The sequence below is a fragment of the Lithobates pipiens genome, unplaced genomic scaffold (assembly GCF_037356315.1).
Source record: "Lithobates pipiens isolate NorthernLeopardFrog02 unplaced genomic scaffold, aLitPip1_a1.2 Scaffold_22, whole genome shotgun sequence".
NCBI classification, from domain to species: Eukaryota; Metazoa; Chordata; class Amphibia; order Anura; family Ranidae; genus Lithobates; species Lithobates pipiens.
The window spans coordinates 165,569,491-165,587,207 of NW_027507784.1; the positions used below are offsets into that span (position 1 = coordinate 165,569,491).

The following is a 17,717-nucleotide window of genomic DNA, read 5'->3' on the forward strand; positions in this document are numbered from 1 at the left end:
TATACCGCTTCTCCACCACTCCTGCCCATTGATATTAATGGGCACCACTGCCCAAGCGCATGCAATGCGATTTGGCAGCAGTGCTTCACAGGCGCATTTAACCTCTTCTTCGGCCGCTAGCTAGGATTATATGCGCCCCACTAGCAGCTGAATAGCACCGCTAAAATGATGGTAAAGCACTGCTAAAACTAGCAACATTTTACCATCAACGCCTGCCCGCTCCAGTGTGCAAGCAGCCTATAAAATAAAAACAAGTACTCAAAACTTTTGGACGAAAAAAAAAAAAAAAAATGGACTAACTTTACTGTTTTAGTTTTTTTTTTTTTTTTTTAAATCATTAAGTGTATTTTTTTTCCCCCCCAAAAAAATGCATTTGAAAGACCTCTGCGCAAATGCCGTGTGACATAAAATGTTGCAACAACCGCTATTTTATTCCCTAGGATCTCTGCTAAAAAAATATATATACTTTTTGGGGGGTCTAAGTGATTTTCTGGCAGAAAATACAGGACATTTACTTGTAAGCAACAAGTGTCAGAAAAGATTTAGCCTTTAAATGGTTAAATTGAGAACTTCTACACACTAAGATGATTTCATTCATTCAAGTGTAAACATTGTATCTTTCTGTTCTTTTCTTGGCAGGCTGCCCAGAGAGGAGGAAAGACGTTTCTATGAAGACTCAGGCAACTTACACTGACTTCTATTACAGAAGTCATTTCCAAGTCCCGCTGTTCTAAATCTGCCTTTTTATCAGCTCAATCGGCCGACGCCGATTAATTAAAAAACGGCAAATATCGGCCGATATATCGGCCGGCCGATATATCGGTCGACCTCTAAGCAGGACAATGACCCCAAACAATTGAGTGGTTTAAGGGGAAAGATGTAAATGTGTTGGAATGGCCTAGGCAATCCAATAGAAAACCTGTGGTCAGACTTCGAGATTGCTGTTCACAAGCTCAAACCATCCAACTTGAAGGAGCTGCAGGTGATTTGGAAGGAGGAATGAGCAAAAATTCCAGTGGTAAGATTTGGCAAGCTCACAGAGACTTATCTAAAGTGCCTTGGAGCTGTGATAGCTGCAAAAGTTAGCTCTACAAAGTATTACTATTTGTTGTTTGCTTCACAATAAAAAAAAAAAAAAAAAAAAAAAAAAGCATCTTCCAAGTTGTGGGCAGGTTCTGTCAATTAAATGATGCAAATCCTCAAATAATCCATGTTGATTCCAGGTTGCGAGGCCAAGGAGGGGGGGGGGGGGGAGGAACTTTTGCAAGGCACTGTACAATATAATATATATATATATATATATACACACACACACACACACACACACACATACATATATACACACACACACAGTATCTCCCTCACATTATAATATATATTTATTTCATGTGACAACACTGAAGAAATGACACTTTGCTACAATGTAAAGTAGTGAGTGTACAGCTTGCATAAACAGTGTGAATTTGCTGTCTCCTAAAAATAACTGTTTTAATTAAAGAATTATCCTGCCAGAAATGCAGCCTCGTACACACGATCGGACTTGAAATTTTCCTGTGGATTTCTGTCCAAAGGGCGTTGGCCATGAACTTGTATTGCATACACACGGCAGGACTTTTTCAGCCAACTTTCACCAAATCACTTTTTTTCCTGCTCTTTACCGCCACCCTTTGGTCAACCTATTAGTATTGTTGTCTGATCTTTTGCATTGGTTCTGAGCATGCGTGTTTGTACTTTGGACTAAAGTCCGATGGTTTTCTGTACACACAGACTTTTCTCCGTTGGACTTTTGTTGCCGAAAAGTTTGTCTGTTTGCAGAACAAACTTTTGTCCAATGAAAACCAAAAAAGTTTGTCCGATGGACCGTACAAACGGTCGGATGTTGCCATAAAACAGCTAATTTGCATGTTTGCTGTCAAAAAGTCAGATCATGTGTACGAGGCTTTACAGGGGCAGCATTGTATGCTATGTATACAGGAAGCTGTGAGCCAAATGCATTTTTAGCAGGGTATTTTTAAGTACCTGTAAGATTTTTAAAGAGCGAAAACAGGGTGAAATATGCAGTTATTCGAGAGCTGTGCTGAACATGTCGATTTTAGATTTTTCACATATACAGTACAGAGTTCCTTTCATAGGAAAAGCTCCAAAAAGACATCTGGTATAACATTTAATACACCAGCTACCTGGCTCTTGCAATTTGTCCAATCCTGCAACATCCAACAATTTTCTTATAAATGTTGTCTCTTACCTGTGATATATGATTAATGGAGGATTCCATCCTTCTGAGCTGAGAAGCCTGAATATCCAGCATCTGAAGGACATTGTTGGCTAAGGTGTTAATAAGATATGCCACACTAGCTAAGGACTGTGTCGTATAGGCTTTGGTTTCTTCAAGGGCTCGTTGCTTATCTGCAGACTGAAAGTAAGAAAGTCAAATAAGTAAGTCATATTTACAAAATGTTCTTACCGGCGTGTCCAAGAAAAAATAAATAAATAAAAATAAAGAAGAGGCGGCACTCTGCCACTCTGTGCCACAGTTATTAGTCTTCTACAGCTCAGTTTAAACCAGCAAATATTTTACTGGACTTACAAAATGGCAACAGTTTGCACAACACTTTACAGTATAACTGGAGACAGTACAATATAAGACAGAGTAAGGAGGGACAATAGGGCCCTGAGAATGAGAGCTTACAATCTAAACAGGAGGTGCAATTGGTCCATAAAGTAATAAAACAGTTGGGGAGAAGTTGAAGAAAGAATAAAAAAAAAGTTCAGTTTGTTAGAGGGGGACAGGCTTTCCTGAGGAGATGCATTTCCAGGAATCACCTAAAGGAAGGCAGAGGAGACAAAAACCTGAGAGATTGGGAGATTGGGGAATGTTTCAGAGAATGAGAAAGGCTCTGGAACAGTCCTGGATATGAGCAGGAGAGAAGATGACGAGGAAGCAAGAGAGCAGGAGGTCATGAGAACAGCATTATGGTAGATAAACATCAGCCACATAAAAGTTTTTTTTACAAGTCTGTTAATATAAAAATCAGTAAAACAAAAAAAATGAGCAAAGTGTGCCATATGCGGCTCAAAAAATCGTTCCATTCCCACTGAACAGAAAAAAAAATTGTCTATGCCGGGTTGAAATATTTTGGTCAAGCAATGACCTACCAGATATAGGTCACCGTTCGAGGATTCTGAAAGCCACAGGTGGATGTCAGAATACAATAGCCAACAGTGCAGATGCCTCCATCCGTACTGTTTAGCAAGGATGGTAGACTTAAAGGGGTTGAAAACCCTCGTGTTTTTTTCACCTATCTGCCTGGGGTTCTCGGCTCGATTGGATAGATTGACAGCAGCGGATGCCAATGGCTGTGCGGCTGCCAATCAAATCCAATGACGCGGGCGCCAGGGCTGAGTCTGACATTGTGTATGGACTCAAATGCTGGACTTGGCAGCGTGCCCGCAAAGTAAACCCCTAGGGAAAGCGCTTCTCCCAGGGGGTCAACCAATGTGAGGAGCTGCCGGGGGACCCCAGAAGAAGGGGATCAGGGCCACACTGTGCAAAACAAACTGCAGAGTGGAGGCAAGCATGACAGGTTTGTTAAAAAAAAAAAAAAAAAAAAGGTTTACAATTACTTTAATATATACGTGTTGCCATACTCACAGGTCATTTTCTTCATAAAGCAGCCAAAGCAAAAAAGCCTGTCCTCTGCCAGCATGCTGTAGAGAATAACCCCGTAAGTACAAACAATAACAGAGGGGAATAGGTGGCAGTTTTAACGTCTGCTCTGCTTGTTACTCGTCCTATGGGTGTCTGTCCAGTTGCTGCTGTCAAAGTATTCATTTTTTATGGAGGTGGCTTTTTAAAGGGGGAATCACTGAAGATTTACAGTGGTTGTAAATCCACTTTGGAAAAAAAAAAAAACTAACACCTGCAAGATAAAGGCATAATGAGCTAGTATGCATAGCATACTAGCTCATTATGCAATAATCACCTGCGATCGACGCCCTCACGGTGGCCGTCATCACTCCCGGGGGTTACTTCCAGGTATCGCGGCTCGGGCGCTGTGATGAAGTCACTCCTGTGCATGCATACGTTAAAACTAAAGCAACGGCACATACACGTCGTTGCTTCAGTTTGTGACATTGGCACATGCAACTACAGGGAACTACAGGGAATATCTCCTAAAACCGTGCAGGTTTAGGAGATATCCTGGGTAGCTACAGGTAAGCCTTATTATAGGCTTACCTGTAGCACAAAGTGGTCTGTAAGGGTTTAAAACCACTTTAAAGATGATAGCTAAAAGTTAATTGGTTTCAATGCACATCTGTTCCACATTCTGTCTGCATCAGTATTAATAAATTCCCCTCACAGTAGTTTTCTCTTTCTTTAACCTGTGTTGCAGCATCCTGTGATATGTTGTAAAATGTTGCACTGTGTTTAACCTCTTGCCGACCAGCCGTGCACACTGCTGTAGGTGTACATCAGCCACTTTAAGAGGTATAGGGAACGAGCGCGCCAGAGCAATTGTGTGTGGCCAGTGTCCGCGATGTCCACCGGCGACCCACGATCGCTTCTGAAAGACAGAATGGGGATCTGTCAATGTAAACAGACAGATCCCCGTTCTGTCAAGGAAGTAGAGAGAGATCTGCTGTTCCTAGTGACCAGGAACAACGATCTCTCTACTCCCTCTCAGTCCACTCCCCACACAGTTAAAAACGCTTCTCTAGGGAACACTTAACCTCTTCCCTGCTAGTGACATTTATACAGTAATCAGTGGCTATTTATATGCACCGATCGCTGTATAAATGTCAATGGTCCCAAAAAAGGTGTCCGATCTGTCCACCGCAATGTTGCAGTCTGGCAAAAAAAAAAAAAAAGCCATTAATATATATCCTCTAGTTTGTAAATGCTCTAATTTTTGCACAAACCAATCAATACAATAAATATACACTTATTGCGATTTTCTTTTACAAAAAATATGTAGAAGAATACATATTGGCCTAAAGCAATGAAGAATTGTTTGGGGATATTTATTACAGCAAAAAGTAAAAAAATTATTTTTTATTTTTTTCATAATTGTCACTGTTGCATATAAACGCAAAAAAAAAATAAAAAAAAACGCAGGGGTGATCAAATACCACCAAAAGAAAGCTCTATATGGGGAAAAACAGGCATGAGTTTGTGTACAACATCGCATGACCACGCAATTTTCAGTAGTGCCATATCGCAAAAAATGGCCTGGTCACTAATGGGGCAAATCCTTCCGGGGCTGAAGTGGTTAAAAGCAGCATGCTTCATTTTTGCAACGTGTTGGTTTGAACTGAGCCTATTAGAAAGAACAAAATTCAGCTTTTTGTTACAATGGACCTGCATTGAGCAACACAGCCCAGCTCACATGGCACGAATGTGTTGTCTTTTCTAACAGTAGTGTCTCTCAGCTTCTCAGATTGGAAAGTTCTGGAAAGACTGAAAAGTTCTGTACATACACAGATTGGAAAGTTTTTTTAATTTATGCTACAGGATGAAGCAGTGGTGTTAGCTGCCCTAAATCCTGCATTTCAATAGGCTGCCTTACAAACTGCAAAGAAGCTAGCTCATGCACCTTTGTGAAACATTTTACCAATGAATGGCACAATATGTGTTTTTTGTGTGTTTGGTGAACACACACAAAACTGAGCTACACTAGTGTAAATGCACCCCAAGCCCCATTGTCCATGGCACCCCAAATATGGCAAGCAAGGTTTGTGCTTTTTATAGCAAAGTGTGCTGTCAAAAATGGGTGAAGCTCAAAAAGGTGCAGGTTAGTTTCACTGCCATGTTTTTCACTTGTAGCCAATTGAAATAAATAGGCTGTACTATGCATAAAGTGCGTCAACGTGCAATAAAAACTGCATATGCACGAAGCCTGAGAAGCTACATAATGTGAGTAGGGGCCAAGACAAATCAGGGTAAGCACTGCCATAGGTGAAAATCATTGCACCTGGACTTTGGTATTAAAAAGAGAATAAAAAAAGTATAAAAAAAAGTATATAATTACATGGCAAGATATTCAAACTGCTATTCTGATTGCAAACATCAGGTATTTTTACAGTTTTCTTTATAGAAATGCAGAGCAAAGACATTTCTAGAGGAGTCCACAGAGTAATTTTAGTTTTACATTGTCAGCAATTAGCTACTAAACAAATAGCAAGAAACAGCTTCTAAACGATCAGAAAAAATTTATAAACTCCAAGCACCCATTCACAGTTCCAAATCGCATGACGAATCGCATTCCATTGCTGGCAATGGGACCGTTCAGATCGATACTTTTTGCAGATTTCATTGCAACTTGCATAGACTTCTGTTAAATGAAGTCACAAGCCGCAATGAAATTGGCAGTGCAAATTGATCGGATGTGCGGCTTTGAAATCGCATTGAACTAGCGCAAATTCAAAGCTGCACCAGTGTGAACGGGAGCCAAAGATAACCAAATAAAGAAGACTAGAATAGTGACCTAAACGACCAGACAACTTTCGTTGTTTTTAGTACCATGAGACTGTGCCAAGACGCCCGCACTGACCATTTTTAGGGAAAAAAAGGATTGTTATCTTGAATCAATCAGCAAGGACTCTCATTTGCCCTAAAAAAGTCTGCCAGTGCAGACTCATCCTATCTTCAGAGGTATTACCATCAAACGCTATCAATTTTGGAATGTATGCTTAGGTAAACAAAACACCTAAAGCCCCATACACACAAGCAGAATGTCGGGAGGCATTTGCCGGTACAAAAAAATACTGGCCGACATTCTGCCTGCGTGCATGCTGGAAAACCAGCAGCAGGCCGACTCCCAATCAGTGCTCTCAGCCAATGGCAGAGAGCACTGATCAGAGTGTTCTGACAGGAGGCTGGGGGGTCACCCCTCTGTCAGAACACAACATCTCAGTGGTGGAAATTGCTGAACCAACCTCACATGGTTAGTACAGCGGCTTCCATCAGTTCCCAGGTTGAAAAAAAAAAAAAAAAAAAAAACCTGTAGTGTGCAACAGGCTTATCCACTTTCAGACCGGACCATTTTGCTGGTAAATGACCAGAGGTCTTTTTACAATTTGGCACTGCACTGCTTTAACTGGTAATTGCGCGGTCATGCAATGCTGTACCCAAACAAAATTAGCGTCCTTTTCTTCCCACAAATAGAGCTTTCTTTTGATGGTATTTGATTGCCTCTGCGATTTTTATTTTTTGCGATATAAATGGAAAAAGACCGCAAATTTTGAAAAAAAATGATATTTTCTACTTTTTGTTATTAGAAAAATCCAATAAACTCAATTTTAGTCATACATTTAGGCCAAAATGTATTCAGCCACATGTCTTTGGTAAAAAAAAAGTCAATAACTGTATATTTATTGGTTTGCGCAAAAGTTGTCACATCTACAAACTAAGGTACGTTTTCTGGAATTTACGCAGCTTTTAATTTACGACTGCCTATCTCATTTCTTGAGGTGCTAAAATGGCAGGGCAGTACAAAACCCCCCCAAATGACCCCATTTTGGAAAGTAGACCCCCTAAGGAAATTGATAAGTGGCATCTTGAGCCCATTGAATATTTTATTTTTTTGCCTCAAGCGATTGAATAATGACAAAAAAAAATTTTTTTTTTTTTTTTTTTACACAAAGTTGTCACTAATTGATATATTGCTCACACATGCCATGGGCATATGTGAAATGACACCCCAAAATAAATTCTGCTGCTTCTCCTGAGTACGGGGATACCACATATGTGGGACTTTTTGGGAGCCTAGCCGCGTACGGGGCCCCGAAAACCAAGCACCGCCTTCAGGCTTTCTAAGGGCGTTACAGTTTTGAAGGCCATAAAATGCCAAGATGGCACAAACGCCCCCCAAATGACCCCATTTTGGCAAGTAGACACCCCTAAATTTAGGGGTACACTAGTGAGACTAGGTAATAAATGGCGGGTGCCCTGAAACTATAAAAAAATAACTAACCAACCAGCGTCACCTGTAACAGTTATATGGTGATCACTGGTGAAAGGGTTAACTAGGGGGCAATCAGGGGGCTTTATGCGGTAGTATATGGGGATCCCTGGCGCTATAAAAAGTTGCGGCGAACCTAAATACCTACCTGCCTAACTAGCGTCACCTGTGACACCAATACAGCGATCAGAAAAATGATCGCTTATTAGGCTGGGTTCACACTGGAGCGATGCGGGAACGCCACGAATCCGCGGCGGGTTCCCGCATCGCATGCCTTCCGGCGGCAGTTCACACTGCCCTATGCGAACTGCTGGGAGTGTCAGTGAAATGTTAATGACACCCCCAGATCAGTTCGCATATCGCAGTGCGATCTGCAAACTCGTATCGCATGGTGTGAACACCCATGCGATCCGATTCTGCTGCGGACCAAAAAAAGGGTCCCGTGCGAATTTGCGGCGGGTGCGGCGCGAATTCAGCCATACTATCTGTATGGCTGAACTCGAATCGCACAGAGATCGGATGTGATTTGCACTGCAGTGCGGTGCGAATCACATTCGTTCTCATAAACCGCTGCAATGTGAACCCAGCCTTAGTGACACTGGCGACGGGGGGTGATCACGGGGTTAAACCTTTATTGGGGGGGTTAGGGGGGCACATTAGAACTAAAGGGGGCTAACCCTAACTGCCCTAACAGTTATTACAGTCACAAATGACACCAATGCAAAAAAAAAAATGCAATTGGTGTCACTGTGACTGGGGGGGCAGCGGTAATTGGGGGGGTGATCGGGGGGTAAAGGGGGGGTGTGAGTGTGCCTGGCATGTTCTACTGTACGTGTGGTGTGTTGGTGCAACTCACCGATCCTCTCTCCTCGGTGCCGGAACGAAAAATACCGACACGGAGGAGAGATCACATCACTTCCTCTCCTGTGAGGAGAGGAAGTGATGTCACGGAGCATTTCTATTCGTCGGGAGCGATCGCGAGGGGGTGGCCATGAATGAATGGCCGCCCCCTCATCCCGGATCGCTCCCGAACGAATGCCGACCGCCGCAGGCACCAATCGGGCCCCCCACCCGCGGGAAGGCAGGGACTTATATATACGCCCATATGCCTGCCCGTGCCATTCTGCCGACGTATATCGTCATGCGGCGGTCGGCAAGTGGTTAAAGTGGTTGTAAACCTTTACAAACCACTTTGACCTACAGGTAAGCCTAGATTAAGGCTTACCTGTAGGTCCAAGAAATATCTCCTAAACCTACATGGTTTAGGAGATATTTACTAAAAGACAGTCACATAATGCATTACCTTTGCAGGGAGACAAAGAGGAAGTAAACCCATCAGTGTTTACTTCCTGTTTAAGAAAGTCCATTTGTGCCTGAAGAAGAGTGCAATGATCAAAATCAGTCTGTAAATATAATTGAGGGGATCTTTTGGCAGCTGTGAATTTACCCCACTCACTAGTCCAGCAAAGTACTTCCTAGAGATTTTTTTTTTTTTAAAGCATGCCTTGCTTTCACATTATGAAGTCCACCCAAAAGGCAACAATTTAATGTTGCTTGGATAATGAAACATCTGATCAGTGATTCTGACTCAATGAATTCACTATGCCAACTTTTCTGCTTCATATTAACCAATGTGGTTAGAAAATGGAAAAAAGGATGTACAGGCTAAAGCCAGCCATAGACAGTCCAAATCTTGGCCGGTTCAGCAGGGATCAGCCAAGATTTAAAGTCATGCATGGGCAGGTTGAATGTACCAAAGTTCATTGACCGATCAACTTGGGTACAACCAGCCTGTCGGATTTTACATGCGATCAGAAGCTATTATAGGCGCTGGCAATCACTGGGTTCTCACGGCGGGGACAGCTTCTCCCTCCGAGAGAACACAATGGGTTTGCAGGAGTGATTACCTCAAACACAGACTGTGTGGGCTAATCCAAATATATATATATTATATTTTATTTTTTTTTTAAAGAAAAACTATGGACGCAAGGGAAGCTATTGGCTACTGGCTCATGGCTATTGAACTTCCTTTTTTAGTCCTGTCTTATGTCATCACGTTCAAAACGAAACGTTCGTTAAGTCCGTCGGAATTCCGCCGAAAGTCCGTCTGGAAGACCGTCGGACCTAGTCTGCAGGAAAGTCTGGTCGTGTGTACATAAGGGTGTAAATTTTTGACTGCCCATCACAGTTTTGGAGGCCATGGAATGCCCAGATGGTACACCCCCCCCCCCCCATGACCCAATTTTGGAAAGTAGACACCCCAAGCTATTTACTGAGCGGTATGGTGAGTATTTTGCAGACTTTGCTTTTTGTCACAAAGTTTTGAAAAATAAATAAATATTTTTTTCTTCACTTTCAAAAACAAATGAGAGCTGCAATGAGACTGGGCAAGGCTGCATTGATGGGCATTTAAATGTAAGTTTTTTTCCTTAAAAATTCCCTCCTAAATTTGGGGTGCGTGTTATATGCCAGCGCGTGTTATACACCGATAAATACGGCAACTCTGGGGAGAAATGTCGCCGGCCAGTGCTGTGTAATGGCACCTCAGCAGGGGCTTCGATCTCAGGTGAGCATTACAGAATGAGCTAGTATGCTACGCATACTAGCTCACTACGCCTTTATCTTGCAGGTATTTATTTTCCCGTGTGTTTACAACCACTTTAACCATTTAACAACCGGCCCATAGACGAATGACGGCTACAGCGTGGTTGCTTAACTCTGGGAGGAAGTTGCTTGGATAATGAAACATCTGATCAGTGATTCTGACTCAATGAATTCACTATGCCAACTTTTCTGCTTCATATTAACCAATGTGGTTAGAAAATGGAAAAAAGGATGTACAGGCTAAAGCCAGCCATAGACAGTCCAAATCTTGGCCGGTTCAGCAGGGATCAGACAAGATTTAAAGTCATGCATGGGCAGGTTGAATGTACCAAAGTTCATTGACCGATCAACTTGGGTACAACCAGCCTGTCGGATTTTACATGCGATCAGAAGCTATTATAGGCGCTGGCAATCACTGGGTTCTCACGGCGGGGACAGCTTCTCCCTCCGAGAGAACACAATGGGTTTGCAGGAGTGATTACCTCAAACACAGACTGTGTGGGCTAATCCAAATATATATATATTATATTTTATTTTTTTTTTAAAGAAAAACTATGGACGCAAGGGAAGCTATTGGCTACTGGCTACTGGCTATTGAACTTCCTTTTTTAGTCCTGTCTTATGTCATCACGTTCAAAACGAAACGTTCGTTAAGTCCGTCGGAATTCCGCCGAAAGTCCGTCTGGAAGACCGTCGGACCTAGTCTGCAGGAAAGTCTGGTCGTGTGTACATAAGGGTGTAAATTTTTGACTGCCCATCACAGTTTTGGAGGCCATGGAATGCCCAGATGGTACACCCCCCCCCCCCCCATGACCCAATTTTGGAAAGTAGACACCCCAAGCTATTTACTGAGCGGTATGGTGAGTATTTTGCAGACTTTGCTTTTTGTCACAAAGTTTTGAAAAATAAATAAATATTTTTTTCTTCACTTTCAAAAACAAATGAGAGCTGCACAATACTCCCCATGCCTCAGCAAATAGCTTGGGGTGTCTACTTTCCAAAAATGGGGTCATTTGGGGGGGGGGGGGGGGGGGTTGTGCCATCTTGCCATTTTATGGCCTTCGAAACTGTGATAGGTAGCAAGGAGTGAAATCAAAACTTTACGCCCTTTGAAAACCTGAAGGCGGCGATTGGTTTTTGGGGGCCCCCGTATGATAATGTATTTTGGGGTGTAATTCCACATATGACCATGGCATGTTTGAGCAATATATCATTTAGTGACAACTTTTGGCAATTATTTTTTTTGTCATTATTCAAAAACTTTTGCGCAAACCAATAAATATATACTTAATGACTTTTTTTTTATTACCAAAGACATGCTGCTGAATACATTTTGGCCTAAATGTATGACTAAAATTGAGTTTATGGGATTTTTTTTATAACAAAAACTAAAAAATATAATTTTGTTTCAAAATTCTGTCTTTTTCCGTTTATATCACAAAAAATAAAATCGCAGAGGCAATCAAATACAAATCAAAAGAAAGCTCTATTTGTGGGGAGGACACAAATTTTGTTTGGGTACAGCATTGCAAGACCGCGCAATTAGCAGTTAAAGCGACACAGTGCCAAATTGTAAAAAGTGCTCTGGTCAGGAAGGGGGTAAAACTTTCCGGGGCTGAAGTGGTTAAGGAGCATGCGACATGATACGTGCATATTTAGGGTGTAACATGCTCCTAGTGACCCACATCCCACCACCAGTGCTCCCTGAACCCTCAATCACAATTTTAACCACTTGCAGACCGGACCAATTTGCTGGTCAAAGACCAGACCCCTTTTTGCGATTCGGCACTGCGTCGCTTTAACTGACAATTGCGCGGTCGTGCGACGTGGCTCCCAAACAAAATTGACGTCCTTTTTTTCCCCACAAATAGAGCTTTCTTTTGGTGGTATTTGATCACCACTGCGGTTTTTATTTTTTGCGCTATAACCAAAAATAGAGCGACAATTTTGAAAAAAACGCATTATTTTTTACTTTTTGTTATAATAAATATCCCCCAAAAATATATAAAAAAACATTTTTTCCCTCAGTTTAGGCCGATACGTATTCTTCTACATATTTTTGGTAAAAAAAAAATCGCAATAAGCGATTATTGATTGGTTTGCGCAAAAGTTATAGCGTTTACAAAATAGGGATAGTTTTATAGCATTTTTATTAACAATTTTTTATTATTTTTTTTTACTAGTAATGGCGGCGATCAGCGATTTTTATTGTGACTGCGACATTGTGGGGGACCCATCGGTCATTTTTGGGACCATTGTCATTTATACAGTAATCACTGCTATATAAATGCAGTGATTCCTGTGTAAATGACACTGGCAGTCAAGGGGTTAACCAGTGGGTAGCAGTGTAGGGGTTAAGTGTTCCTAGGGGTGTGTTACTAACTGTGGGGGGGTTGGGCTTTCATTTAGTGAACACTGATCTCCGCTCCAATCACATGGAGCAGAGATCAGCGTCACTAGTTGCTAGGCAGAATGGAGAAATGTTGTTTACACAGCATTTCCTCCATTCGGCCGCTCCGTGAGACGATCGCGGGGATGCCCGCGGCGATCGAGTCCGCGGGTCCCGCGACCGGACTCACGGGGGTCCCGACCAGCGCGGGATGGCAGGGCGGCATTGAATATTGGACGTACCTGTGCGCCAATATGCCTGTGGTTAAAACAGCATGCTCACATGGCCACATCATTTATTCAGTTTCCTATGAATGACTACAAGCACCATTAGCAACTGCAGCGAACGGCTTGTAGTTCTCAAACTGTGAGGGTGCTCTCATAGTCCACTGATTCTTCCTGCCATTCAGTAATTATTATGTGTGCCGCCGAAAAAAAAGACTAAGCCGAATGTACTCAGCTAGGATCGGCTCTGTTCGGCTCCTCTCACAGTCACACCCAGTCCTGCCATTGGACCTGTGCCATGTCCATCATAGGAGCCGGGCCAAGGGGTGGGACTGCGAGAGGAGCAGAGAGGAGCTGAGATACACAGGACATCCGGCTCTGTGTATCTCAGTGGCACCAATTTTAAAAGATCATGCTGCAATGAGACTGGGCAAGGCTGCATTGATGGGCATTTAAATGTAAGTTTTTTTCCTTAAAAATTCCCTCCTAAATTTGGGGTGCGTGTTATATGCCAGCGCGTGTTATACACCGATAAATACGGCAACTCTGGGGAGAAATGTCGCCGGCCAGTGCTGTGTAATGGCACCTCAGCAGGGGCTTCGATCTCAGGTGAGCATTACAGAATGAGCTAGTATGCTACGCATACTAGCTCACTACGCCTTTATCTTGCAGGTATTTATTTTCCCGTGTGTTTACAACCACTTTAACCATTTAACAACCGGCCCATAGACGAATGACGGCTACAGCGTGGTTGCTTAACTCTGGGAGGAAGTACTATGACGCCCTCCCAGAATTCCGCTCGAGAACATCCGTGACCCGGTGGATCACTGTAAACTGCCTCTAATCTCGGAAGTTTACTGCATGCATCATTTGACGGAGCGATCACTTTTAAACAAACCGGCGTCATGTCATGACGTTGGTTCCTCCCTCCCCTCTCTGTACAGTGTGAGAGGGGAGAGATCGGCGACAGCAGCACTGTGGGCTAGATCTGTAGTGCCCACAGCGCTGCTCACTGACAATTAACCCTGCAATACCCTGCCAATACTCTGCAATACCCAGCAATGCCCTGCCAATACCCTCCAATACCCAGCAATGCCCAGCCAATACCCAGCAATACTCAGTGATACCCTGCAATATCCAGCCATACCCTGCAATATCCAGCCATACCCTGCAATACCCAGCCATGCTCGGCTGTACTCGGCCTCTGTATGTGGTCAGGTTGTGGAAGTCTAACACATGTGGTATCGCCGTACTCAGTAGGAGAATCTATTTTGGGGTGTCATTTTTGGTATGTACATGCTATGTTAGAAATATTGTATAAATGGACAACTTTGTGTTAAAAAAATCTAAATAAAATAAAAAAATGCATTTCCTGACAGACTCCATGGCAGCAACGTGTGGGTTAAGTCCCGCCTCCACTACCCTATAGGACACCACTCCCATAAATCTTTGCTCCCTGCCCATGGCCGTGTTCTTTTTTTTGTCCTCCTCCGTAGGACCAGACGTTATGGTCTTTCTACCTGAAGATTGCTCCCACACGGTTCCATTGTTGGTTTGGCCGAATTGCGACTGGATGGAATTGTCGCATGACTCCGTTAAGCCCTAGCTACTAGCGGGGTATGGAGTGGGCATTGGATATAAGCGCTGGAGGAAGCCAGGAACCTAGCCACTGGCAGGCAGGCTGCGCATTTGGTCGGATAGCCCAGCTAAATAGCAGGTGACCTATTTTGCCCTGAGAAGTCCGGTATGTTTTGTTCTTACCTTCGGCCTGGAGACGATCGTGTGGGAGCGGTAAGATTGTTCCTCTTTTTCATGGCAGCAGTTTGTGTTTGTTCCTTGCTTTTTTTCCTTCATTTCCGTTAGTTTTTTGTGTTTTCATGTATAAGGGTATAGGCATGGCGGCTGGATTAGCCTGCGTTCCAGCCGCCGCTCACTTCCTGGTTTTTCGTTAGATACGTTCGTTCTGCGCATGCGCGAGTGCGGCACAGGAACGAGGCTTGGTTCGCGCATGCGCGATAGCGGCAAAATGACGCTATTCGCGCATGCGCAGTAGCGGCGCACAGGATACGATGATGGCGTCACTAAGGCGCCCTATTTAAATATAGGAAATAGCCTGCAGGCTTTGGGATTGCTTGTAGGCTATTATATGACTTCCCCTTGTCCAGGATTTCTTCTGTGGAGGTAGGTGGCCTTCTGGGAAGAAGGAGGTGGGCGTGTGTGTATGGTGCTCTCAGCCTTACTTATATGTCTTTGCAGAATTTATGGAAACCCCTAGAGATATGGACTCACCTCTGCCTGTATTTGGCCAGCCCTCTCATAATAGGTACTGTCTGGGGGGGGGAGAGTAGGGGGGGGGGGGGTCCGGTATTAGTCAGTCTGTTATCTTTCCTTATCTGTATATCTCTTCTATCTCTGTCTTAGCCCATCTAGTTCAGAACAGCAACGCAGCTCAACGCACAGAGGAAGAGATTCTTCTAAGTCTTACCACCGGCATTCATATTCTAAGTCTAAACATCACGGCTCACCCTCAAGATCCGGGCGCCGTAGCGAGGATCGATCTCGCTCCTCCAGGGCTCATTCCAGCCGCTCAGTTATTAATACTTGCTGGGGATGCAGATCGCAAGTTCCTACTGGGAAATCCCTGTGTGACCTCTGCTTTTCCAAAGCCTCTAGTGAGAGAGGGGGTACGGACCAGCATCTAAGGTCCCTTGTGGAAAATGTGGTGAAGATTCCCTCAAAGGGATCGGTGCCAGTCAGACCCCTGTGCCTCAATCAGAGTCACCTCAGTCTCCAGTCAGGGAGTCGCTTGCTCAAGGGCTCTGGGAGGCCTCTCTAACAAGCCACCCTTCAGCTGCTGCATCAGACAGTGAATCTGAGGAAGATAGTCCCTGTGTGGGGTTTGACTTTGCCTTACTCTCCCCCTTGGTGAAGGCTATCAGAGAGGCTATCAGAGAGGCTGTGATCTTGGCTAATCCTTCCAAACAAAGGAAGTATTTCAAGCAACTTAAAAGGGAGCGTCTTAACTTTCCATTCCTGTCTGAACTTGGTGAGGTCATCACGGATGAATGGACTAAAGTTGAGAAAAAGAATAGTATGCTCTCAAAAGTCCTAAGGTTATATCCCTTTAAGGAGGATGAGGTCAAGTATCTGGTTTCAGCTCCTTTCGTGGATGCAGCGGTGATGAGACTAGTAAAACATGTAACCCTTCCATTGGAGGATACAGTTTCATTTAAGGATGCCTTAGATAGGCGGATTGATTCCGATTTAAAGAGAGTCTACCTCACTGCTGGTATGGCATGCAAGCCAGCTTTGGCTTTAGCGGCAATGTCCAAGGCCATGGAAGTCTGGACGGACAGAGTGGATGATACTCTCAGAAACATTTCGGATGAAGTCGCAAAAACTCTCCTATCCAGGAGTTACGGCTTGTATCGGCTTTTCTGGGGGAGGCTTCGATTGACATCATCCGCTTAGTGTCTCGGGTTATGCTTTCAGCTGTAACCGACAAACGGGCTCTTTGGCTCCGTCCCTGGCTGGCTGATCCAGCATCTAAAACGGGTGTGGTGCCGTATCCCTTTCGAGGGTTCTTCCCTTTTTGGGAATAAGTTGGATAATGCCATAACCCGGGCCTCTGGTGGGAAGTCGGCAGATAGGCCAGGTGGGGACTCATCTTCTACTTTTTCGGCATGTCTGGGCAGCCTCAGTCCAGGACTTCTGAACCGTCAGAACGGTCTCTTCAGGTCATTCTTGGACCTTCAGCAGGTCCCCAAGACTAAAGTAGGTTCCCACCTCCCTTCCGACCTCAGAAGAACCTGGTCAGCATTACAGCAACTTATGTTCCAGGAACACAGAACGTCCAAGCGGACTTCCTGTCTTGAGTCAATCTGAACAACAACGAATGGTCTCTTCACGAGGAAGTTTTCAGGCGGATTCTAACGTTGTGTTTCTCCCCAGAGGTTGACCTATTTGCCTCTCCTTGCAACAAGAAACTGGCAAGGTATTATTCCAGGTTTCGGGATCCTCAGGCTTACGAAGTGGTTGCACTGACGGATCGATGGCGGTTCAACAAAGCTTACGCCTTTCCTCCGATTCCTATTATTCTACAGTTCCTGCGGAGACTCAAATCAGAAGCAGTAGAGGTGATAGCTGTAATACCTTTTTGGCCCAACAGGCCATGGTTTCCGCTCCTAATGCTCCTCAGCGTCAGAGATCCGATTCCCTTACCTCTCAGACCCGATCTTCTATCCCAGGGCTCGAAGCTCCATCCCTGTCCGGCTCATCTATGTCTGAGGGTCTGGTTTTTGAGAGGGGAAGCTTAGAGGCTCTGGGTTGTCCCAAGGAGTCCTTTCCTACTCTCATGAGTGCAAGGAGGAAAAGTACCAACCAGGTGTATGAGAGGATTTGGTCTAGATTCACAAGTCACTTGTCTTCCAAGTCTTGCTCTAATGGTAATCTGACGGTTCAGGATGTTTTTGGGTTTCTTACAGTCCAGACTAGACATTCCCCTATCTGTCAGTGCTCTTCGTGTACAAGTCTCGGCAA

The 17,717-nt window shown here is 44.0% G+C and overlaps 1 protein-coding gene across 31 annotated transcripts in view; it reads right to left on the reverse strand.

The window, feature by feature from the left end:
• Nucleotides 1–17,717, reverse strand: part of ABI2 (abl interactor 2) — a 164,263-nt gene that overhangs the window by 106,682 nt on the left and 39,864 nt on the right. For all 31 annotated transcript variants that reach the window (XM_077448547.1, XM_077448549.1, XM_077448546.1 and 28 more), the window contains exon 2: nucleotides 2,246–2,413. In XM_077448547.1, coding sequence (XP_077304673.1) covers nucleotides 2,246–2,413 — 168 coding nt within the window. The remainder of the gene's footprint in view (nucleotides 1–2,245; nucleotides 2,414–17,717) is intronic.